We start from the raw sequence: 25,296 nt of genomic DNA, 5'->3' as shown, positions 1-25,296 counted from the left end.
CATGAGGCAGAGCGTTCCACCAGGCTGGAGCCAGTGCTGAAAAGGCCCTGGCTGAAGCCAATCTAACTTCCTTAGGGCCCGGGACCACTAGGGTGTTGTTATTTATGGACCTTGAGGCTCTCCGTGGGGCATACCAGGGATTGACATCAATATATCTGTTATGATGACCAGATGCCAACCACACAAAGAAATGACGAGGGCTTAAGGAGTACATGCTCCTAGAAAGCGGTCGCATTCATGCACAGATGAGAAACTGACTCAACAGCAAAGTTCACATAGGAAATACTTAAGACAGAGGCCCATTACATAATTCTCTTGCATAAGATGTCCATAAACATGAATATCCCCGGGCACAGGCAGCAATTTACCGTAAGGCTTTCTGGCGGTGATAAAGTTACTGGCATTGACTGGCTGAACTGCCTTAGGTCACAAAGGGATGAGGGCGTTTTGGTCAACGTTGGCCCAGTTCACCTGCCACAGCAAACCGCAGCTAAATGGGGAGAATACATCCTCAAACAATTTCTCAGGTGGCACTCATTTATTGCCCCAGTCCTATCGTAATTCAGGCCATTGGAGGGGATGCCCCTCCAGCCCCCCCAAAAAGGACACATTTTGGCTCAAGCTCTTGTTTATTCAAGGAATATCCAGCAGGTGTCACAGTCATCCACATTTAAAAAAAATACCCTCCTGCCTGCACACTAGACAGGTGTGTGGTGTAGTGGTTAAAGGGCTCATCTCCCCACTCAGCTGTGAAGTTCACCTTGGGCCAGTTATGGCCTCTTGGGATAACCTGTTTCACAGTGTTGTCATGGGGACTAAATGGGGGGGGGGGCAGTACTTTTTTCCCTAGAAAAATGGTGCCAGTACTCACCATGATCCTCTTCCCCAGGCATGGCCAAACTTGTTTTGGGACTACAACTCCCATCATCCCTAGCTAACAGGACCAGTGGCGAGGGATGATGGGAACTGTATTCCCAAAACACCTGGCAGGCCAAGTTTGGCCACGCCTACTCTTCCCCCTCATTTCTCTCTGTCTCTCTCCTGCCCCACTCTGCATGCCCCTTTCCCCTGGAGTGGAGGGCGGTGGTGCTAGCAGCAGAGGCCCCTGCCTTCTCCCACTTCTCTCTCTCTCTCCTCCCCGCAGACATGAAAACAGCAAGTAGAGATGAAAGGGAAGCCAGCTCTTGCACTTGCCCAGCAGCTCGCAGAGCAGTGAGGAAAGTGAGGCAGTGCCATAGCAACTTATCCGGGGGGGAGAGTGCATTGCGAGGCAGATGAGGGGGAGACTGAGAGCGGAAACCGCAGCCCCAAACAAGGGCCTCCTTTTCCTCGCCACAGCCACCACTCCTGCTTTTCACAATCCTCCTTTCAGCCACTGTTGCTTGCATGCTCTCCCAACCCTCCATTACCTTATCACAAGATTTGATGGGTTGGGGGGTGGTAAGTGCCAGTTCTATGTACAGTGGTACCTCTAGATGCGAATGAGACCTGTTCCAGAGCCCCGTTCGCATCCTGAAGAGAATGCAACCCGCGTCTGCGTGGGTCGCGATTTGCACCTTCCACGCGTGACGTCATTTTGAGCGTCTGCGCATGCACGAGTGGCGAAACCCAGAAGTAACGTGCTCCGCTACTTCCAGGTCGCCACAGAGCGCAACCCGAAAATGTTTAACCTGAAGCACTTTCAACCCGAGGTATGACTGTACTGTTTACTACTGCCAGAAAAACAGCACTGGGGTGAACCAGGTTCGCCACCTTGAGTTCCCTGGAGAAGGTGGTGGGATAGGAATGCAATCAGTTCCACTCAAGGCCATCCAGGGAACTTCCTGCTTGAACCCTGGTTTAACCATGAACTTTCCAGCTCCAAATACTCTCACCACTGGAGCACACCAGTTCTCTTGTGGCAGTGGATGGCAGATCACGTCAGTCACTTATTCAGGGAGAGCGTAGATATGCAGAGAAGCAGTGACAGGATAGGCAAATTGCTCTGTGTTTCCAGCCTGACACAGAAAGGAGGAAAACTAGCATCTCTGCTCCACCTGCAGCAGAGATATGTGAATTCCTCCTTTGCAAGTTAAAGTACACATCACTCACAGATCCTCTGCTACCGCCTTGTCGAAAAAATTGTTGCCTGTTCTTAGAATGGGGAAGACTTCCTTCCTGTCCTAACCACTGCGGCCCCAGGAGCAGCTGCAAGTATAACACCAAAATCTCTTTTCATGTCAACGAGGCAGACACAAAAGAAGCTCTGATTATGCACGAGTCTCCTTCTGCTGATCCTCCCAAAAGCCAAAAACAAATTTATCTTTATGACTTAAAAACAGATAAAAGGGAGGGGCATGTGGGGGTGAAGCATTATAATTCACCGTAACATCAAAATGGATGGAGGTATGTGAGGGCAAGAAAGAACCACTTTCGTCAGACTTTGGTCACACTAACCATGAGGCATCCAGAGATGAGAAGACAGACAATCAGAAAACCACATTATTGCTTGTTTAATGTTTTTAACTGCCGCTGTGATTTCTGCTACTACACAAACTGAGTCTTACTGCAGGCCTTCCTGTGAGGCCTGCTACCTTCAGATTACCTTCAGGTGTAATGCTCCTAAGTTTCTCAGTTCCTTCCCACGTTACCTGGTGGACAGAGGATGGGTAATAATAATTCTTCCCTTACCAGTTTGGTCCCCAAGAGCTCGATGTGGCAAGTCTCATTATTATCCCCAACTTCTTCTTAATTATATTCTTATTCTTAATTATATCTGCACACCGCCCATCCAACCAAGTTCACAGGGCAGCTCACACAAACAATGAAGTTAAGAAGTGATTCAGAAAAAAATATGATTCAGAACCAAAATAAAATACAACTTAAAATAAGCATAAAACCCAGCCATGAAAACTATCTAAACCACCTGAAACCACCACAAAAGCCAGCAAAGGGGAACTTGGTGCAAGAAATGAGGCACCTGGTGGATTGTTATTCAGCGGACATGGAGCAATGGATCCAAACTACAAGAAAGAAGATTCCACCTAAACATTAGGAAGAACTTCCTGACAGTAAGAGCTGTTTGACAGTGGAATTTGCTGCCAAGGAGTGTGGTGGAGTCTCCTTCTTTGGAGGTCTTTAAGCAGAGGCTTGACAACCATATGTCAGGAGTGCTCTGATGGTGTTTCCTGCTTGGCAGGGGGTTGGACTCGATGGCCCTTGTGGTCTCTTCCAACTCTATGATTCTATGATTCAAAGGCCTGGGAGGACAGGAAGGTGCTCATCCAGCAGGAAGAGGACAGTAGTGTGGGTGCCCAGAGTCACACCAGGGAGTCTCTCTCCCTCTGGGTGCTGTGACTGGAACAGGAAGACTTCCTGAAGCCCACACACATGGCCAAGACCTATAAGTTGAACCCAACTTGCAGAGGGCCAAAGCTGACATTTCCCACAAGACAAGCCTGGGAACGCTGTGGAGTCATTGCCAAGTTCCCTGGAGAGACTCTTAGTCATTTATTTCAAAAACATGTGAATAAGCCACAAAATTGGAAGGCAACCACGCATACGACGCCTCTCTTAATAAACATGACCAAGATGTAGACTTAAACTTTAGACGCACACAGTCATTTTAAACTCTGCATGTGGTAGATTTGAAATAGATATATATGTGCTTGAACCGTTTTTGCCTGCCACCGCGGCCTTGTCCAGCTCTGAGCTTTTATCTTCACAGTAGCTGTCTTACTTTGTGCCGCGTCATATGTGATCTAGATCTAGTGTATATATATGTAGATAATGTCCCCTCTCTCTTTAAAAAGAAGAAGAAGAAGAATGCAGACAGTGCCACTGCTGTGGTGAACTCTCTCCCCCTTGCACTCAGTTGTCTCACATGCTAATACACTGCCATCTTTCAAAGGGAGTACTGTGAAATGGGAAGGCTGTCATACAGAGTGAATGGTACTGCGGGGAAATCGGAGACGTGTAGAGAAAACTAATTAAGTAATTTCTCCCCATTGTTCCTTGTTCTCCGCAAGCCTCCCTCAGACCACGACTCCAGTGTAGACTTTGATTGACTTACGCCTGATGCGCGCTGCCTTTTGTGCCTGCATAACTATGGAGGCTAGTTTGCCAAAACTGCTTATAGTGGCGCAAGGAAGCGCACAGGCCCAAAATCAATAAATAGAAGGTTTTATTTCTCTCTTGACCCCCCAACACCCCCCCACACCCCCTATGCTGCTTATCTCCATGGCATTCTCATGAACACAGAATGGGGTGGGAAAAGAGCACTTTCAGGTACAGAGAAAGGGGTGGGCCTTCTTCCGCATCCGTCCAATCGCTCTCCTACTTTCTCCTGTTCTTCTAGGTTCCCCCATTCACTGTACAATGCATGTGACTCTCTCTCCTGCGCCCACTATCTATCCCCCTTTTCTCTTTCCCTCCCCCTCCTCTCCATTTACTCTATCCTTACCCACAACTTATTTCACCAGCAGTAGCACAATGCAACATCGGGACGGTGCAAATCGCAGCGTAAGAGTAATGAAAGGTGCAAGGCCACAGCATCCCTGCTACAGCGGCACTGTAGGCCCCATGCCTCAAATGGCTTTGATACACTGAATGGGAGCATGTAAGCGCAGCTGCATCTTTCTCCCTGGATCTCAGTGGGCGATGAGACTCGTCAGCTGCCAGATCTTGCACCGCTGATTACAAATACTTGAGGAGCAAGTTGTCCTCCATCAGAAACTGGGGTTGGGGGTAGGCAGGGAGGTAATGCATCTTAAGCACATTGTCTCTCCCCCACTTACAGAAATCCAGAAGTGCTTTGGTCACTCCTGTGAGATTAGGATCCTCCCATTTGTCTGAGACTCCCCCCCCCCCCCACACACACTTTCAGCCTGTTTGGTGTCTGCATCCATTTCAACATTCACAATTTCCTAACTTTGGGCTCTGCTTTTTTTCTGCTAGGCCAGTTCCTAGAGAAGCTTCTTCCGACTGGCCGGTTCTGGCGTGGCTGTTAAGTACAGAGGAAAAACCACTTGGCCCTAATACCGGCTCACAGAAGCCTTTGGGGGCATTTAGAAATAGCGTGTTAAATTGCTACCTATGTGCCAATCGTGTAGAGCTTGTGTGCAACAAAAAAGTAACATTTGAGAAACAGGTTGAAAAATATTACCCAACCCATAGATTGCTGCCTTGGGCCACAGATTTCTCACTTGTGCTATTCAGTGTCCATTCTGACAGTGTCTTCTGGTCTGCATTTCACACTTGTAGACCAGCTTGTGACAGAAAATCTGCCATGGCTTAGTTAGAAAACCACCAGGGATTACCAGGGATTAGCAATTCCCCACGGGCCTCCACCCTTGCAGTCACGTCCCATGGTAGCCTCCTCCCCAGTTGCCATCCACAAGTTGGGTGTGTGTCTGCAGTAAGGAAGCACAAAGCCCCACCCCCGCAGCAATTGTTAATTACAAGACAGCTGTGTCAGGTAAAGGCTGATGGCGCAAGGACGAAATCACCACCCCAGTGAGTTAACAAGGTCCATTTTGTCTTTTATCATGACTAATAAGGCATAAATATATAATTACATTGCACTAAACATAATTCACATGTGCAAACACACAATGAGACAATGCATTTACGTACCTGGGAACACTGTGATCTGCACAGAATCACTTATTGCAGAAAAGTCCTACACATACTGCTTTAATTGTAGAGATAAAGCAAACACTGCTTTTCACTCATAGTCAAAATATTCATTTACTTGAATAAAAACTCCTAATTTATCAAAGATCTCTGCCAATATTTGTTTCAGATCTTGTTTTAAGCTTGAATAGTATCACTTAACACTCCTACTCCTCACATCAACCTAGACTCCTCCATCCTTGTTATTTCAACTGATGGGTTATTTTTATCTTTTCATTCACAACCGTCAAACTACAATATTCTTCCCTGATCAGATTCTCCTTTCTTGCCAAACCATTCCCTCAAGTGCTTTTCTCCACACTTTCTAAATCCAGTTGCAATTTCTATGTTTTTTTGAACTAGAATACAGTAAAAACAAGAATACCCCATGATTGTGTTCTCAGGTATTTTGCTAGCTACAAATGTAGTTCCTCAAAGGATTAATACATGAGATGGGAACAATCACTTGGAACTAGAATTCTACTATGCATGTTAAAATATTTTTTCTGTGGCCAACAAGAAACTACATTATAAAAAAACAAACACAGAAACAGAAAAGTCTCAAGCCAGTACTCAAAAGTAGCATTGACTTACAATATTTAATGTACTCAATGCATTTCAACATATAGGGTTGGGTTCAAAAGATCCTATCTCAATTTAATAAACCAAGATATGCTAGAGTCTTTTGCCAACATGCACAATATGTTCTCTCCTCATCTATATGAAATGAGAAGTCTCCACCGAACCATTTCAAGCAAACTTGGAAACTATGGTTACTAGCTATGAAACAAGCCAGGATCTTAAATCATAGTTTGAAGGGTTTTTTAAGACAGTGGACCTCCAGATGTTGTTGGACTACAACTCTCATCAACCCCAGCCAGTGTGGCCAATGGCAAGTGGCGATGGGAGTCCAGCAACATCTGTGGGGTCAAGGTTCCCCTTGGTTTACGACCCTAACTGGAGACTTATTTCATTCAAGTACACATGAAGGAAGAAGAGAAGGGGCTACATGCAAAGCAAAATGACTTGTGCCCAAGTTGAAAAATGGTAATCTGAACATAGCCGTTGTCTTTCACCGGAGGCAAAGAGATTGCAACTTGTTTTATGCTTGAATAGAGCTTGCAAACTGCTGTGGTTACTGACTGGCCTACGTCTACAGGGAATGCAAGATGCTTCTGGTGAAGATTTCACGTTTGAACATTAAGCCATGCAAAGAAATTCCACTGTTGATCTTTGCAGTATTTTTATTTTTTGGTGTTGCTCCTCTCTTCTTCTGTGCTGAAACTACACCTTCAGTCACTTCTTAGCTAAACTCTCTTTTCCTACAGCGTTAAGACACCGTCTCCTCACCAGTATAAAAAAGATCCTTCCAATGAAGAAAAGCAATTAAGCCAAACAAACTGGGCTTCAGAAAGCTGCATTAAGTGGGGCTCATTTAAGTTCCGAAAGGTTGCTAATTCATAGGAACACAGGAACCTGCCTTATGCCAAATCATGCCCCAAGGCCCAGCACAGAACACACCCACTAGGAATGGCTTTCCAGGATTTCAGACGGGAATCTTCCCCCCCCCCCCGCCCTACCTGGACATGCCAAGGAATGAACCTGGCACCTTCTGCATGCAAAGCACATCATGCTCTACCACTAAGCCATGGCCCTTCCCTAATAGACGCAAGCAGTGACAAGTCTGGCCACTAAATAAATATTTTTACAGACTTCCTTTCATCTAGCATCAGGATTTCACACAATTGTACCGTGACGGGAGAAACTGCACTCGCTGAACTTCTCACCTGAAAAAAGGAAGAAGAGGAGGAAGAACTGAAGCACGGCTGAAGGCCAAGTGTCATCAAACTGAGTGGCTCAGACTCTCGGTGATGACATTAATCTTCCGTAGCCCATTTTATCTGTGCAACACAAAAACACTGACAAGGCCCAGTGGCCTTCAGCTCTATCTGCTCTCCCCTCAATAGGTAGCAATCACAACTCATAACACCCCCCAACTGCACTTCTATCGTCAACACACAGCCTCAACCTATAGCTGGATTTTTTTTTATTACTCTTTTTTTCATTCTATTTCACCATCCCTCTGCAGTATTAAATTTCCACACAGCTTTTTTCTGTCAGTGCCTACAAGTACCAAAATGTTTTATTAAGTCTTTGCAGAGAGCATATGCTGCTCTTGTTGTATTTTGATTTGTTGATTCTGGGTCCAAACTCTGAAAAGGCAAGGGGAAACGGGTCCCTCAGCTTTCAGAAATGCTTTTCTAAGACAGTAAATCTGCATCCCTGGCCTGAGGATGCAATTGAAAGCACAGTTGATGGATTAACCACAGCATTACCATATGCCTTATTTACTGTTTCTATACTGGTGATGCTAGAGGCCAGTAGTGGGTTAGTGGCTTCTCATCATCTAGTTAGCCTTTCATTTTTGTTCAATACCTTCCTAAATAAAGTGGCGAGGGGAATTGCAAGCTAAAATGAATATGGGGATTTGGAGACTCAGGCATACAAGTTGAAAAGAGAACCATACCGCCAAGGAGAACATTTCTCTAGAAGTAAAATGTGGGGGGTCGGTGGGGTGGAGGCTCTGGCCTCACAGCCACAAAGATAACTGGCATGTGTGATATTTTACACTGCACACCCCAAGAGGAAACAGAACAGTCATGGTATAAAAAGCCAAGAAGAATGTATGTTGGCCCATCATGCTACCCCAGAAGGCAAGTGTGGAAACCGTATAGAGTTATGTAGAGTTAAGTAATAGGAATGCAGTCGTGCAGTTGAAGAAATTATCTAGTTTGATTGAGTTAAGGCGCCAAGCTTTTTCACACTTACCTGTAAGTTCCATTTAAACATGCATGCATAAATCTGCATGAGCAGCAAGCCTGGGCACTGATTCTTGCGGTGCTATTTTTCTAGAAAAAGAGGTGCCGGAACTCACCATGAACTTCTCCCTCATTCTCTTAGAATGGCATTGGTGCCCACCTGACAGGTGCCAGAACCCACATGAGAGGTGGTGGAACTGAGTTCCTGTGAGTTCCAGCTGAAAAAAGCCCTGCATAGTTGTATAATATAGTGGCAGTCTTTTATCATCCTTCTAAGAAGGGCTCAATTCTTGAATGCAGAAGCAGGCATTGAAAGCATTTTGAGATGGTTATTATCAAGTGTATTCACTGGAGAGGAAATACTTCTTACCCTTGTTCCTATTTATTTATTTAAAACCATTCAGGCACCACCCATTATTTGAAAACAGTAAGGCAGTTTACAGCCAACTAAAATAGAAGTTCATTAACAACAGTGCATTGAAAACAAGAGCAATAAATACAGTCACATACATAATTAACTAAAATGCAACAAGGCATACTAATGAGCTCCAAGGCCTGAGTCAAGAACTTGGTTTTCAACAAGTGCTGCAAACACATCACTGCCCTAAACCTGGCCCAGTAGCCAGCTGCCAGCCAATGCAATTCTTTTGAAAGCAGTGCTTCATGCTTGTTGTAAATGGCTGCACTTAGCAACCCAGCCATGGCATCCTGCTCTAGTTGCAGCCTCCAGGCTAGCCTCAGGGGCTTTATAAAGCACTAATGCATGAGTTGCAAGGCTATTGCAGATCATGCATGGTGAGAGCTACCACATCTAAAGCTGGTGAAAGGTGTTCCAAGTCACTTCAGTCCCCAGTGGTGACTTTGAAAGGAAAAGAACTTGTTCCTTCAACCCTGTCTAGAACAAGCAAATTACCCAATTCTCAGACCCAGGAAGCCCACCACCACCCACAAGGTCTTTGTCTTAACAGGATCCAACCTCATTCAGTTCACCACTGCGCCAAACCTAAGAACAGCCTGGCCCAGAATTTACATGACCACTCCTGACACAGACGACACTAAACTGCATTTTTGGTTACATCAGCATACTTCCAAATTTTCATGTATGGAGAAAACCTGATTGCATCAAGTCAAAGAACCCAAAATGAAACTATCTATCTATCTAAAACCTTCTGACCTTGACAATCAAGTTCAGTGATTACTACAGCCTAGGATGCGGGTAGCCAAGCCCAGCTGACCAGGTCCAACTCAACCTCGCCTTTGGTATAAAGCAGGAAGGGAGAACACAAGTTCAGGAAATGTGGCCTCAAAAGGAGAAGCACCACCAAAATCAGAACTAGTATCTCTACAGGTTTTTTAAACCTGCAATAAAATCCCTATTTAGAAAAAAAAAAGCTTACATGAGAACTTCTTTTGTGGTATGTAAGCATGGGGTGTTTTCACACATCAGGTAACCACAGACAAGGAGAGGCTTTTGAGCGAATATAGATACACAAAACACACTCACAGTATTCACGCCTTCAGTGCTAAAGCAACTACTGAAAACAAGAATGAAATGAAGGAAGGAAGGAAGGCTCCATTTTGTTCATCATCAGAGCCCTTCAGACTAACACACAATCACCATAGGGGACCTTGAAACGAATCAAGTATTTCCAAACACATGTCAGAAATGATTTTAGAAAAGACTTCATTTTAGCAGGCAACACTTTCATGATTTTGAGTTATTTATTTCATCTATTTTTATCCATCCTAGGATCTCAGGGCGGCCTACAAATTAATAAAAATGCAAGAAACCCAACAGACAAACAAGAACAAATAAGAAACATGCCTAAAATAAATTAAAGAACCATCATAGAAACCATCTTCTGGGACCAACTCAATGCTTTCCAAACAATAAACACTAATGCCAGAAGCAACTTGGAAAGGCCTGGTAGGTGCCAAAATGTCCTGGGGTTGTGGGTGGCACTGCGGTCCAAACCACTGAACCTCTTGGACTTGCCAATCGGAAAGAGCTCCCGTCGCTCTGTACCAGTTCCAACCTAGCAGTTCAAAAGCATACCAATGCGAGTAGATAAATAGGTACAGTGCTTACATATGCTTCAGGTTACAGACTCTGCTAACCCAGAAATAGTACCTCAGGTTAAAAACTTTGCTTCAGGATGAGAGCAGAAATTGTGCTCCTGCAGCACGGCAGCAGGAGGCCCCATTAGCTAAGGTGGTACCTCAAGTTAAGAACAGTTTCAGGTTAAGAACGGACCTCCAGAACGAATTAAGTACTTAACCCGAGATACCACTGTACTGCTGTGGCAGGAAGATAAACGGTGTTTCCATGCACTCTGGCGCTCGTTACGGTGTCCCGTTGCACCACAAGCGGTTTGGTCATGCTGGCCACATGACCCAGAAATCTCTCTGCAAACGCCAGCTCTCTTAGCCTGAAGCAAGATGAGCACTGCAACCCCATAATCACCTTTGACTGGACTTAACCCTCCAGAGATCCTTAATCCTTATCTCCTAGGGGAGATTCCACAACTGGGGCACCACAAACCAATCAGATAATGACCAAAGACGCACAACTTGGGAACACATGAGCAGTCAAATGGAAGCCTGAGAAAGTGCCTGGTTAACCTCCCCAGATTTTATCTACCACAGTCTACAATTCAGATCACATCTGGCTACTTTTGCATTATCAAGATGAGTATTGTTAGTCATATTCTACCTACTTCCTAAAATCTCTCAAAATGTCAACACAGAAATGTAACTTTAGATATGGCTATGAGGAACAATCACAGAATCAAAGTTGGACAGGACTCCAAGGGTCATCTAGTCCAGCCCCCTGCAATGCAGGAATCTTACCTAAAGCATCCATGACAGGTGGTCATCCAACCTCTGCTTAAAAACCTCCAAGGAAGGAGAGTCCACCATCTCTAGTGGGAGTCTGTTCCACTGTTGAACAGCTCTTAATGCCAGAAGCTTTTTCTGAATGTTTAGTCAGAATCTCCTTATAACTTGAAGCTATTGGTCTGAGTCCTACCCTCCAGAGCAGAAGAAAACAAGTATGCTCCCTCTTCCATGTGACAGTCCTTAAGATATTTGAAGATGGCTATCATATCTCCACTCAATCTCCTCTTTTCCAGGCAAAACATACCCAATCTCCTTCAAGTGCTCCCCATAAGGCTTAATTTCCAGTCTTTTACCATTAACAGAGCCAAAAACTGAAAGCAGGCCAGGCTATAAATATTTGAATTATCAAGTGAATGATAAGCTGAAGATGTTCCAAAATAGTTTAAGTTAGTAGGAATAAATGTGTAAATATTTGGAGTCTATAAAGGAAAATAAAGTAAACTTCCTACATTTATTTTTAGTCATACATCAAACTCCACACAAAAGGACTATGAAAGAACAACTTGAGTTTGGGTTGAAGGCAAGCACATTCTAATTTGAACCAGACTAATTGAATTGAATGACCATGACATTACATAACCCCTAGTGGTGTAGCAACAAATCTGTTAGCACATTTGCAAAGCTAAGGAGGGTCCAGTATGGTTTCCTGTTGGATGGGAGACTAGTGTGTGCATTGCTGCTGGTTGGATTAAATGACCCTCAGAGTTCCTTCCAGTTCAGATTTCTATGGTTCTATAAGCTAAAAGAGGGAAATGTACACATGCATACTTTCAAAAAACAAAAATGTCCTGATCACTGAGTTAAATAGCATGCAGTATGTTTTCTCCATCAAAAATTTCACAGGCACTGCTGAAGGACAGATAAAACTGTATTGTGATCCACAAATCCCTAATTGGCCACCCTGCTCTGGAATATGACCAGCTGCTTTGGCAAAACCACTCTGGATATTAACCTGGAGGACGCCAGCCCACATGTCTGCAAAGGAAATCAGAGAAAGAAAAAAATAGGGGGAGGGCCTTAACTGTTCCGAAATATTAGAAGAGAGTCTATTTTCTTTTTCTTGGTTAAAAATCACAACACAGGATACCAGCTAAACAAAAAACAAAATGTTCCTTAATATGGCTTTTCTAGCTGTTGATTATAAATGTAGCATCCAAATCCAAAGACACAGTAGAATAAATGTTTAGAAGAATGGTGGTCACCAATTGTTGCAACAGTGCAATATAGTAATATGATGTTATGCCAGCCTCATGGGCTGTTACTCGCAGGCTGCAACGCTGGCATAAATATTTAGGTCTTAACTTCAATGGACTGACAATTGGTCCAGTGTTTACACTCTTCAATTAAGAGGAATATTAGAGGCTTTGTTGATTAGAGGCTCACCATTACAAGCTGACCTATGTTTGCCAATTAGCATCAGACCTGCTGAGATCAGTTCTGCTTTGTAGTGCAAAAAGAAGCATGGAATAAATGGCATTCACTACACGTCACAGACATCAAATTTTTCAGAGAGCCAATAGCAAGACTTTCTCCCAACGTGTAGCCAAACACTTCTTGAAGCAAATGGTGCGCTTAGAACTATTAAGTTCCAAATGGGCACTGAGCTCATAGAGTCACACAAACTCGTCTCTCTTACTTTTCAAGTATGGAGTTTAATTGCACCAGAATAATTAGAACAAATCAAACTCAATCAGCCCTAATATTTCTATTTATGAATACACAGCAATTAATAAGAACATGGATAAACGTGATGGAAAACTCACTTGTATCATCAAGAACATCCCAGACTGTACATGGCAATCACGTTTGACAGAGGTAAACATCATATTGCTGTTTCAAGGTGTGCCTCTATTCACACTCTGTGTGTTTACTATGGAAAATGCCTTGCGTGCAGCCTAAAAAGTAGCATGAGCCAACTTTTTACCAAATGGGCCCAACTGCTACTGGTACGCTGCTGCTGCCACATCAGTTTTTCTCCTTCACAGTATGTGAAGTGCGGATAAAAGAGCTAAATCTTTAGACATCTGGATTGTGGATGTTTAAGGATGTGGCCATGTTAACCCATGTCATATGTTTTTGCTTTGCAAAATGTCAATGTAACTGCATCAAGGCAAAATAGGTATCCCATTCGCCATGCATACCTGTGGGGCAATGGAACGTTATATAATCAGTCTTTTTTTACTATTATTTATTTATTATTTCTAAAATATATGAAAATCTAATTATACAAATGATTCTGTTCTTTCCAGGCAGTGCAGGTAAATGAGGCTTATGCTAAACTGAGTGATACAGCACGGAAATTAGTGCCTTTCAAAAAAATGGGGGGGGGGGAGAGAACAAACTGGCATTTAGAGCATATCAGCAATGAAAGGTACCATGGAACTACTAAGGCCCCTGCAACTGAGGTCCTGCAACAGCAAACCTCATTTTATTAAAGACGTACATTTTATTTTAAATTTGGAACAATACAACTTCATAAAAAAACCAAATAAGAATATCCTATTCTCAAATTCTCTGCTCCTGTTCCCAAGTGTATGGCTCTGTTTACAAGAATCTCCTCCTGCTGACAAACCCTTGCTTCCCCCATCCTCCCGTGTCCAAAGAGCTGTGGCCATAGGAGGGCTCTGTGATCCAAATGTCACAGATAGGAAGGTGTGGTCCAAAAGGAGCTATTTTGGCTTAATCAGTTTCACAATACATGCTTAATAATCTTAAACTAGGATGCATGAAGTCTGGCCTTCATACTGATTTGTCAACCCATTTTATATTTTAAAACTTGATGGAAAATCTCAAGGTTAGAACTCAAGGTTAGAAAATCACACGGTTAGAACCTTAACACAGTCAGACACCACAATCTTTTACATTTTCACTTCTAGTGTATCTGATGTTAAACCTCCCAGTTCTTCTGCCAGCTCCTACTACATTGCTGGTATCTCAATTAAATCTTTCCTACTGTCTATAAATGGAGAGAAAACTCAAGAGGTGCAATTCTAGTGGGTTCCTCAGCTTTCCTCCAGAATAGCGGGCAGCATCTCTCCAGCTACGGATCAATATAGTACACATACATTGTGCAACCTTATGCAATCCAAAAACATTTCAGGTAATCAGAAAGATAAACAGAGAGAAATGTCATTTAAACAATTACACTCCTTTTTCTTAATTTCCACAGGTCACAGAGTTGGGTGTTCAGAATGTAGAGATACGCTCGTCCCAACAGAGAGGATCCTTGATCAAGTGCGAGTTCTGTCCCAATCTGAACACCGAGCTGTTCTCAACACTTGAGTGAATAAGGAAGCCTGTACAGAGTATAAGTGGAGGCAGCTACTACTTGCAAGAAGAGGCTGCAAACCAATAAACAGCAGCTGCTTCTGTTTGCTTCCTGCTCACCTGCTCAGGTAGACACACTCTGCCACTCAGGACAACAGGCCACCAAGAGTGGCTGGGAACAGCTCCAGTTTGCTTGTCAGACAGACACACAGAATGTGGTGGCAGATCTCTCTTTTGTCCCCTCTAGGAAAAAGAGGGAAATGTGCGTAGCTGAGGATGGGGTGGTGAGCAGCCCTGATCTGGTACCAAGAAAAATGGCATCTGGCACTGGCTTTCCACTATGGGTGGGTAGGGGTTGAGCCCTCCTTTACTGCTTTACTCCTTTAAGTCAGAGACCTCAGCAACCCACTGACCCTACATTACATTAGAGAATATACCAGTAGTTCTCAGCAATATGAGCATTCTGTGGCCCCAGAGATGAAAATCAGTCAAAATTCAGCTCTAAATTAAACAAATGGATTTCCATCTTTGGTCTTTTACCAAAGTAATTTACTGAAGCGCCAGCAGTAAGCAGACTCAAGGCTAGGATGTCATACAAACCATATATCAACCCGGTCGGCAATAAATCTGCTCCTCCCCTCCAAGCTCTATGCTACTTTCTTAAATAGCTCACTATAAAGCCCCAACCTAATTAAAAACAGCTTCCTCTGCAAGAGCTGCCTTGATTTCACTTATTTACACATTAACTGCAGCCTCTGTTTGGCCAATCCAGCCTTATTCCCTGTACTATGCGGGGCCTTTTATCTGCCCTGGACAGCATTTTCTCCAGCAGATGAAGTAGATGCCGATTGATTTGCTGTCGAGCATGGTAAATTAATAGCAACAAATTGCTGAGGGCCCCATCTCACTGCACCACCAGGCTTCGGCAGTTTTGCTTTATTTGCTCCATGATGGGCAGCAGTCAGGCCTCTTCAAGTCAATTTCTTCTTAACAACCTGCAATACTTTTCAATGGTGAAAATAGAGCTGTTCCTTGTAAGTCAGAAATCAATATCCTATTGCCCTTAGAAAATGCTAAACAAGCAGTATTGGCAATCCACTTGGTACCAGAGGGTATCAGATATAATGCAAATCCATACCACTTCCCTCCTTGTAGTTATTACAGTTTGCTAAAAGGTTCCTAATGCCATTTATCATCATTTACCATCGACTACTGCAGCTACGATTATGATATCCTATCAGCTGGCCAGAGCCCTTTCATTTCTACTCAATTAATATTTTAGAAGCACTCAAATGGTTGTTGCCTAAGACTTGTAATAAAATTTACATGGATTGCAATGAAAGGGAGGAAGGAAAGAGGGGAGTACAGTGATGCTTCTGAAAACGCACGGACGAAAACAAATCATGCCATTCATGTTCCTGTGTCCAGCTCCAAGGCCTGATCTCCTGAAAATATCCATAGGAAAAGGAGTCAGTTTATCTGAGAATGCTTTCAACTAGGAAGAGCTTTGCGGAAAAACAAAAGGGCCACTGTAATCTCAACTCTGAAAAAACACACACGCAGAGAATGATATTTGCCTCCTATTTAACTTCCCACTGGTACTTATTCATAACTGTCTTATCTGCAGCCAAGGGCTAATTCTTATTTTAATAGTGAATATTGGAGTAAAAGCACTTCAATTCCCGATTGACTAAAACGATGAGATTATTATACCCTATCATTATCAACTAATTAAAATAACAAAAATACAATCCAAAGAGTCAGAGAAATAGCACATCCATAGGTTTTTGAATTTATGTAGAAGTGCTAGTGTGTGCATGTGCTTTTAAGAAGGTTTGGCCCATTAAAAAATCCAAACGTTTTTCAGGACACTAATGCTGTTAACAACACAATTGCATGCATGCTTGATTGGAAATAAATCCTACTGAATACAAGGCACTTTCTTCTTAGTAATATTCAGGACCATAGCTTTATCAATAGCATCTTGCCATATAGAGCAATGCTTACATTTTTTTTCACATCCCAAGGCAAAAACAAAAGGGGGGGGGGGGCCGCGAACACCACATTTTAATCTGGCATCTCCCAACACACTTATCTTACTCTTTTGATTTTAGCAGAGATTGCAAAACAACAAGCAACAACAATTCTGTGCCACACGCCAGGGTTGTTGGTGTTGGGTGTCTGTTTTTTAATAAACCTAAATAATTCAGAAAACTAATTCTATCAGTCTAATGCTATTTACTCAGTTACCAAAATCTAAATTAATTATGTTCTCAAACATAATTGTTAAAAATTGGCAACATTATGCAGGCTTAATTAAGATTAAATCCAATTTGCTAAATGTACTTTAATTGGTACTAATTACATTAGCTTTCCTTTCAGAATGACAAATTCCCCATAGGTTTCACTTTAATAGTCTTCTATCAAAATCAACACAGGATGACTGATGATCAGCCTTGCGAAAGGGGAGGAGAAAGAAAGGGGGGGGGGGACCTTGCCACATCCTCTTCGCCCCCACCCTCAAGGCACACACACAGCGCCAGCCAGCTATGTGCATTTATCCTTTTATCAATTTGCTAAATCACAGAGTCATGACTCCATCACAGCCATCATTTTCTGTTCCAATGAAAAAATTCTCTGAAAATAAATACTTGGTGGCTGGGAGCAGCCAAGAAGAACAGACGTTTTAACAGAAAAATACACAAAGGTTTCAAATACCAGGGCCACCAATTACTAGGGTACTTCCAGGGACTCCAGGGAGCCCTACTTTTGAACCCGCCGAGACACAAATCTAATAAGCAAATAAGCCTAACCTGATCTTGAGAACTAGGCCCAATTATGCCGCAGGGCAACTTCGCTCCATTATTGCCTGCTTTCCATTACAAGGGCATCCAGCAACTACATCTGGAAAAGGAGCTACGAGAAACCAAGGCTGTCTGCCTAGGAAAACAAATAAAGATAGATAGGCCTCTGTGCTTTTTTCGGGGGGGGGGGGGGAGAAATGGAGGAGGGGCAGGAATAAAGGAAATACAATAAGTAGGTGGCTTGCAGAGCTGTCTGTATTCCATAATGTGATAAACTGCCCTCAGGATTTTTGTGTGATTGAATATAAGAGCAAAACCCACAAATAATCCCCAAAGCAGATCACTCTGCCTCAACTGGGTAAAATTTGGGCGGTGGGGGGAGGGCAGGACAAAGAGGCGGAGGTCCGAAGGCTCTGTCCCCTTTGAAGAAGGTGGCTTGAAGCAAGGGAGGCTTTCAATATTTCCATGATGTCAGATGGGGAACTTTACTGGACGGGGTGAAATGCTATGATCAACATTACCAAGCCCACATATTACACTGCAGAGGAACAGAGATAAGACAATAAGATTCTTCAGAATGATAATTCTGCGAAGAACTTTCTTTGCTGCATTTCATTAGAGTCAGCAGCATGTGATAAAAAGTATTAAAAGAAGTGTTTTCTGCAAAGGTGGAGTGTTGACACTACTAATCTGAATAGAAATGACAGCGATGGAAAAACGATACTCTAATTAAACTCAATCCTTCAAAATCAGCACATTTTCAAATTAAATATAAATTTTACTCAGAGCACCCTGCTGCAAGCAGTTTCCAATGTGAAATATTTGAAATAAAATTAAAGCCCACTTTTCTTTGTTTTAAACTGAGGCAGTGTAACTACAGACTTTATATCTAGACTTTTCCACCTTCTAGGTTCCCCATGCCCAGAATAAGAAGAAGAAAAAGATTACATACATATATTAAATTATTCTCAATGTGTTCCTGAACAAACGGCTAATGGCTCTTTCGGTACACATATCAGAAACCACACAAGCTAATCCATGAGGATTTTGGTTACCAATTTTGTTTAGATACAAAAATACTCTATTGCCCTTAAAAAAGGTAGATGGATGAGTTTTTACATCAAATTCAAGACATAACAAAGTTTTTCCGACTTCAAAAGGTTTTGAACAATTCCTCGCGATGGACGCTAACAATTCTTCCCAATAGCTCACAACGCTAATTAATTTTAATATTAACCATTAATCCTATGGATACTTGCACATGTCCTCAACATCTGAATTGGCGCAATTAAAATGAACTGAATTGCAGGCAAAATCTGTTATGCCACAGAATAGGAAATTTAAGCTAGAAGAGACTAGACAGTGTGTTACTATTATGCCCAGTTTAGCAGGTTAACTATTGCGACAAACCCGTAGTAGTGTAAATACAGGAACAAACTACGAAGCAGTTACCAAAATTCTGAAGTCAAATTTTCTCACATACTGTACAGAATTCAACACTTGATCAGAATTATGCTGCAGTGCTATAGGACTTCCATTACCACCTTCCCATGACTTTCAGCAATACATAATTCTAAAAAAACTTTGTTTAATCACACTTCTTCACCAGGAAAGGTTAGCCTCATTCAATGACTTACCTAAAAACAAAAATTAACCTACCAGTCGCGGCCTAACTGCTGGTGTCTACAACCAGGGCGGCACATCAGTATAAGCTCATCTGCCGTGTTTGGCACTGAAGCGCAGGATTTCCTGAGGTGGTCCACATAAAAGGACCCAGAGGCATGCTTTCTCATTCCGCATCAATTTCCTTTTTTCATTCTACAGATCTCAAGAAGTTCACCAACTTACACATCCAACAACTTTAAAAGACAACTGGCCCCTTCACCATGCACAGACTGGTCTCAGGTCCACTGCCCATCAGCTCATCTGCAAGGCAGCAGGCTTCAACCCAGACGGCTCGAACCTAAAATTCTGATTTTGTTATCAACAGGCGACAACTGGACTACTTGCAGGCAGAGACACAACTGTTAGCAAATCCAACACAGGCATTTTAGGGAATGTTCGCAAAATATTAACACCACCTACACCTGCCTGCATAGGCTCTTATGGCATGTTCAAAGAATCACAGTTTGTCCCGGTGAGCAAAAAAAAATATCAAAATCTTGTCTACAACTGAATGAAAGAAGTGCTGTAGTTTAAGTGGATTAAAAATTGGAAAAACCAGTAACTTTACAAAAGGAGGGAATGTGTGGCCTACCTGTTTATGCATCTCTATGTTCAACCCGTAGGACATTTCATAATACTAAGAAGAAAGAAGAAAATGAACTCATTTTAGAATATGTAATCATACAAACACACACAATTTGCAATCTTCTGAAAGCATATGCAGCATAATGTAACTAAGCTGAATCTCCTCAAATCATACACATTCCTAATTTGTGTTAGTCTGCTTTTAATTCTACATTTGTTTAAACTACCACTCAAAAAAGGAGGGGGTGAAGGAAATCACACACATGCATACCAGAAAGGAAAAATGACAAATACAATTATTAAAGATCAGACAGAGCCCAAGTATACATTTTGTTCCACAGCACCAATTTAAGATGGTAAAATGTTGGAAATGCTAGAAAGCAGACAGGGTCATAAATCAGCAATGTAGAGGAGACTTTTCTTTCGATATTTTAAATTAAAAACATGAAATGACTACAAGCAAATATAGGCTTTGCAAAGAAATAAAACAGCAGAGCGTTTCAGATTCAAAGCAGACACACAATTGTGTGTGTGGTTAAAAAAAGAAAAGGAAAACCCTGCGTTCCTGTATTGCAGGATAGCTCGGCTTCGCCAGTTAGTACCATATGCACAAGGAACATCAGAACATGTGAAGGCCAGAATAGAAGCTTTGATGGATAGCTTTTGCTCTGGCTAGAAGGCGGCATATCTCAAGGTTACTGTCCTCCTTAAAACAGTCACTCCATCACATAAAGAAAGCAATTATTTCCTCATATAAACAGATGAGCAGATAGAAAACAGCTCTTTGGGTGTCATCACAATCCATCAGAAAATTAGGTGTTTAGAGACTTCATCATATGCCAATCATTGCTGCAGGGAGTCCACAAATACATACCGGGGAGGGGAGGGGTCCTTTCTACAAAAACACTGGTCACCAATGTCCTCAATTAACCATGAAGCCTTTAATTGGCAGCTCTTAAGCAACAGGTTTAAGAACTAAGACTTTTTATTAGAGTGCTGGTTCTCTTTGTCTTGCCTCTTAAAATGTAAATATCGTTCTCTGAAAGGACAAATTTATTCTGCAAATCAATGGCAGGTGGAAGCATAGATTGGAAGCTTTTGTCTTGAAGACTACATGCAAACTCGGATACGCCTCTGACCAGCTAATCATATTTTCATCAATATGTCAAAGGGTAAGGAATTCTTTATACTTAAAGCACCAAGAGTCTTCAAGGACCTTCTGCCATGCAGGACCCGTTGAGTGCTGGAGTGAAATTTCACACAAGAAAGTCCAAGTGGATTGTTCCACTGAGCAGAAAAAATTATGTCAAAGCGCCTAATAACAAGCAGGCGCAAAACCTTCAGGGCCAAGGTTTCCTAACGCAACCTTCATCACAACAGTGCCTCTTATCACTAGCTAGCTGACTGCCTCCAGCAACCTTCGCGTTCCTCTCTGTTCGTCTACCACCCTAATAGACATTTTGAATTCGTTATGCCGCTTGCTTACCATGACATAATGTCGCTGCATCTCTGTCTTTTCACTGGCCAGTTTTTCACATTCTAGCTTTAAACTGTTCAAGAAAAAAAAAAGAAACAGGCACACACACATCCATGAGTATTTAATAATGCCCCTTTGCATAGCCTCTCGATATATGAAAAGTCCCTGCAGGTTATCCTCTGTAATATTAATAAGAAGCCAAATTCAAGTAGTTAGAGCGAATCTATGATTTCCCTTGCCGATAAGATCCACTTGTCCTTTGCTCAAAATGCAGGAAAGTTTCCAGGCAAATGCACCTTGCGTGGGTGAGGTGGTGGCAGGGAAACAGGTCAGAAAATGGAATTCTTAGGCAGGCGTCTTGACTGTCTTCGAAGGATAAATATCACCTGCTATTGTAGAATTCTTTCAAAAAGACCACTACTTAAGCTGCCTTTACGTGTGATCTTGCTTGCCCTTAAACGGGCAATATAACTTTGAGTAACCACTCAAGATAGAAAGGGTTGAAAGGTTTTAGGCTTTTAAAGGAAGCAGCACAACAGCACCTACAAGTGACATCTTCTGAGCAATAAAGCCTTCTTTGCAGTCCCCCACCCCCAACAGACACACACACACTTAAGGTTGCAACAATCTTGAGAGTTGTTTGTCAAGAAGAGTATAAAAGTACTTCTACCCTAAGGATAATGAGAGAACACTCCAGCTCCAATTCCATTCTATCAGCACCTGACACTGCACATTGTCACGCAAGATATGAAGGAGTGGGGTCAAAACATTTAATTTAAGCAAAGATGTGCATGGGTGGGCGGGGGCGAGATTTCAAATCCTGTTGGCTTACACCCCTAGAACTGGGGCGGGGGGGGGGGGGAGAAATCCTTGCCCAGCCGCTTCCAAACCTCCTGATTCGCAAACACTTTGCTCCTGATGCTTTGCCCAATCCGTAAGAGCACTTTTATTTGCCTTTTGCTTTTAGATTTGCCAAGACTAACCTTTTAAAGGTGTGTTTCCTCCACCTGGATTAATTCAGAAGAACTTTAAAAAAAATACCGAGTACCTTTGATTAAGTGTTTATGAACATATTCAGGGATATGTTTAAAAGCACACTCCTGGCATTTGAAACCTCCCTCAGTCAAGTGGGCACAGCTCCTTGCCAAGATAAAGGAGATGAAATGACACCGATCTATCAGGGCTGTGACCCGGGAAGGCTGCGCTTTGTTTTGTTTGGCAGAGTGGCGGGGAAGATGCCGTCTCTTTGCAACGAAGACAAGAGTATGATTTTTTAAAAGGAGAAAAGAGACGCATGCCCATGCCTGGAGGGGTAGAAGGGGGCGCGACAAGAGATAAGCAAACACAAGGATCAGGGAAAGTAAACATCATTACCTGTGGTACTGAGCCTGTAAAAACTGAAACTCCTCCTTAATCCGATCACAGGATTCGGAAATGGTGAATTTGAAGGGTTGAGCAGGCTGATGCGGTGCCTAGAAGCGGTCATCAGAATGAAATGTTTTAATTACTCCTCAGCCCAGCCTCGCCATTGGCGCGCACAAAAACACATACAAACATGCCTGCCGAGGTCACCCAGACATCAATCAGGAAAAGAGCAATTAAAACTCACTCGGGGCGCGCGCGCGCACGGACACGCCGAGTGTTTTTGTCTTTCAATCACGCCCGTCCGGCTCGCCTCCCGCGCCCACCCAGCCGAGCCTCGTCCGCCCCTCCAGAAGCCTTCCAGGGAGGCGGCGGCGGCGGCTCCTCGGCTCATCTCCCCGCTCCAGCATGATAGCCAACCAACAGCACCAGCAAGGGCTCAAGGAGGGGGGGGGTCTTGTGTTGCCCCACGGGGGGAGATGAAAGGGGGCAGAGAGCGGGGAAAGGGAACCGCAAGGTCCAAATGGGCAGCAGCAACGCACTGGGCAGCTAAACCGAATTAAGAGGACGGCTCCTCCGCTTCATTTGCCTGCGACTCTTGGAAAGGCTAAGCAAGCCGGAAAGTACTAGGAAACCAGCCCCTGACACCGTAAAGCCTCGAAAGCCAAAGACAACAATAAGAAAATGGCTACAACTCAATTGTTTCACCCAACTCTCCCTCCCACCTCTTCACCCTCCTCCTCCTCCCTCGCTCATTTGCCTTCTCCAAGCGGGAGGCAAAGCGGGGGGGGGGGGGGGGAGATTGGTCTTTATTCTCGTCCATCGGCCCCAGCCTCCCCCCCCCCTCCCCGGACCGACCGCACAGTTCCGCCCCTCCCATTTGGTAAACAAGACTTTGGGGGGAGGAGGAGGGTCGCGGGGGGGGGGGGAAGATGCTGCTGGACCCCGAGCCTCGCCCCCAGCCCGCCCTCCCGCCCCGGGTCTCGCCGCTACTCACCGGGTGTCTGCTTTGAGGGTACATCTTGCTCAGATCGCGAATCATCCAAACCGATTTAGTGGGTGCTCTGGGCCAGCAAGAAAACTCGGTTCATTGATTTTAATTGCAGCGATGCAAAGGAGGCGATGGAGGCGGAGGAGGACGGGGCTGCCCGGCGCCGCGAGGAGCGTCTCCGGCTCTGCCCGCACCTTCCCACCCCGGGGGCGACACGCGAGAAGCGGCGGCGGCGGCGGCGTCTGAGTCCCCGGCAGAAGGGGACCCGTGCAACATTCCCCGGGGGCGTCCCTGGCCACCGACCAGCCGCGCCGGCGAGGCTGCGGCCACTGCCCGCCGCTCCCACGCCCAGGGCCCTAGGCGCAGTCCGAAGGTCTCCCAGCAAGTCCCGCTCGCGATGTCCCGGCCGGCGGGAGGCTGCTCATTCGCGGCCCGCCAGCGGCGATGGCTCGGCTGCTCCCTCCTCGCCGATCGCCGGCTCTCTCGCTCGCTGGCTCTCCGGCGGTCCGAGGGTCGACGCTGCTCTGCCTTCACCGCGGCTGACCCGCCTCCGCCTCCGCCTGTCCCCCTCGGTGGCGAGCGAAGCGGGAGGAGAGGAAAACTCCGCTCATACCAAGCGCGATCCTCCCCGCAGCAGATGCCTCTCGCAGCCGCCTCTTCCGTTTGAAAACTTTTATTGATCTTAGTTGTTGGCCCTTCGCGACGAGGCAGATGAGAGAGAGAGAGAGAGAGAGAGGAGGCGGGGGGAGGAAGAGAAGGAATCCTTTTTTCTTGCAAGCCACCAGGAACTCCCGAGATGAAAAGAATGTGTTGTTTTCACTCCCGTCTCTTTTCTCCCCACCGAGTAAATTACACGCGTCTTCAAAGGTCTAAGTGCAATAACCCTTTTGTTGTGGTTTTGTTTTTCTTCTTCCCCTTTAAATGGCTCTTGTTCTCCCTCCCCTTGAATAAAAAAAAATTAAAAATTAAAAAAGAAGAAATGCGATCTCGGTTGATTGAGTTGTTTATTTCCCTCTTTTTATCCTCTCCTTTGCCTTCCAAACTCTTGCAGCGAGCAAGACGGAACAATATCGCCCGAAACCGCAGCGGCAACCCAAACCCACCGCTCCGAGCAGCTCTAACAACACGCTCTGGCGAGGTGACTCCTTTGACCAAATTTAGCAGCAGCAAATCATTAACATTCTGATACATATTCACAACAATCGGAAGACAAGGTGGCCGCAAGGCACCCTGGGAAGTGGAGTCCTTGGCGGAGCCATCCCCCCGCCTTTACGCGCGCCATGTAGGGAAAATAAACTACCGCTCCCGTCGGCCGGCGCGCAGCCTCTTTAGCCGCCTGTCTATTTCCCCCGCCGCGGCAGCTCCTCCTACGGAGGGCGTCGCCAACGACCAATCAGCGACGGCCACTCATTAATCGCCGTTCTGTATTAATGCCCATCATTTCGCCGCTGACAAATGGGCTCACGGCTCTCAGGCGGGGGGGCGGCTCCGCTCCGTCTCCCCCACGTGGGGACCAGACGTGGCTCGGCGCGGCGGCCAACCAGGAGGCCCCGTCTCGAAGGCCACGCCCCCGCCCCGCCCTCCTCCGCTCGGCCCGAGGTGGAGCTTTGAGATTGCTGACGTTCGATTGCGCCGGCGTTCGAACAGGGGAAACATTTGTTCAGCTGTCAATCAAAGTAACGTGGGGTGCTTGCTGCTGCCGCCGCCGCCGCCGCCGCTGCCGGCTCTTGTGCGCTGGGTGGTGGCACAACAAGGGAGGTGCGCGGCTGGAGGAGG

General features: G+C 44.7%; 1 protein-coding gene across 7 annotated transcripts in view; it reads right to left on the bottom strand.

Moving 5' to 3' along the window:
* Positions 1 to 24,699, bottom strand: part of LOC310659704 (transducin-like enhancer protein 4) — a 127,739-nt gene extending 103,040 nt beyond the window's left edge. For 5 of the 7 annotated variants that reach the window (XR_014502945.1, XR_014502946.1, XR_014502947.1 and 2 more), the window contains exons 1-4: positions 23,527 to 24,699; positions 22,542 to 22,639; positions 21,177 to 21,240; positions 19,698 to 19,742 (exon numbers count right to left, since the gene is read on the bottom strand). Coding sequence is in view for 1 of the 7 variants with exons in the window: in XM_083403428.1 (XP_083259554.1) it covers positions 19,698 to 19,742; positions 21,177 to 21,240; positions 22,542 to 22,639; positions 23,527 to 23,571 (252 nt within the window). In the remaining 6 variants the exon portion in view is untranslated. The remainder of the gene's footprint in view (positions 1 to 19,697; positions 19,743 to 21,176; positions 21,241 to 22,541; positions 22,640 to 23,526) is intronic. The other 2 variants (XR_014502949.1, XR_014502950.1) reach the window with 1 other exon arrangement.
* Positions 24,700 to 25,296: the final 597 nt, after the last annotated feature.

This window comes from Podarcis tiliguerta (genome assembly GCF_965153285.1).
Source record: "Podarcis tiliguerta genome assembly, chromosome: 11".
Classification (NCBI taxonomy): Eukaryota; Metazoa; Chordata; class Lepidosauria; order Squamata; family Lacertidae; genus Podarcis; species Podarcis tiliguerta.
Note: the sequence above shows the minus strand (reverse complement) of the source record. Positions and strands in the feature narration are given on the sequence as shown.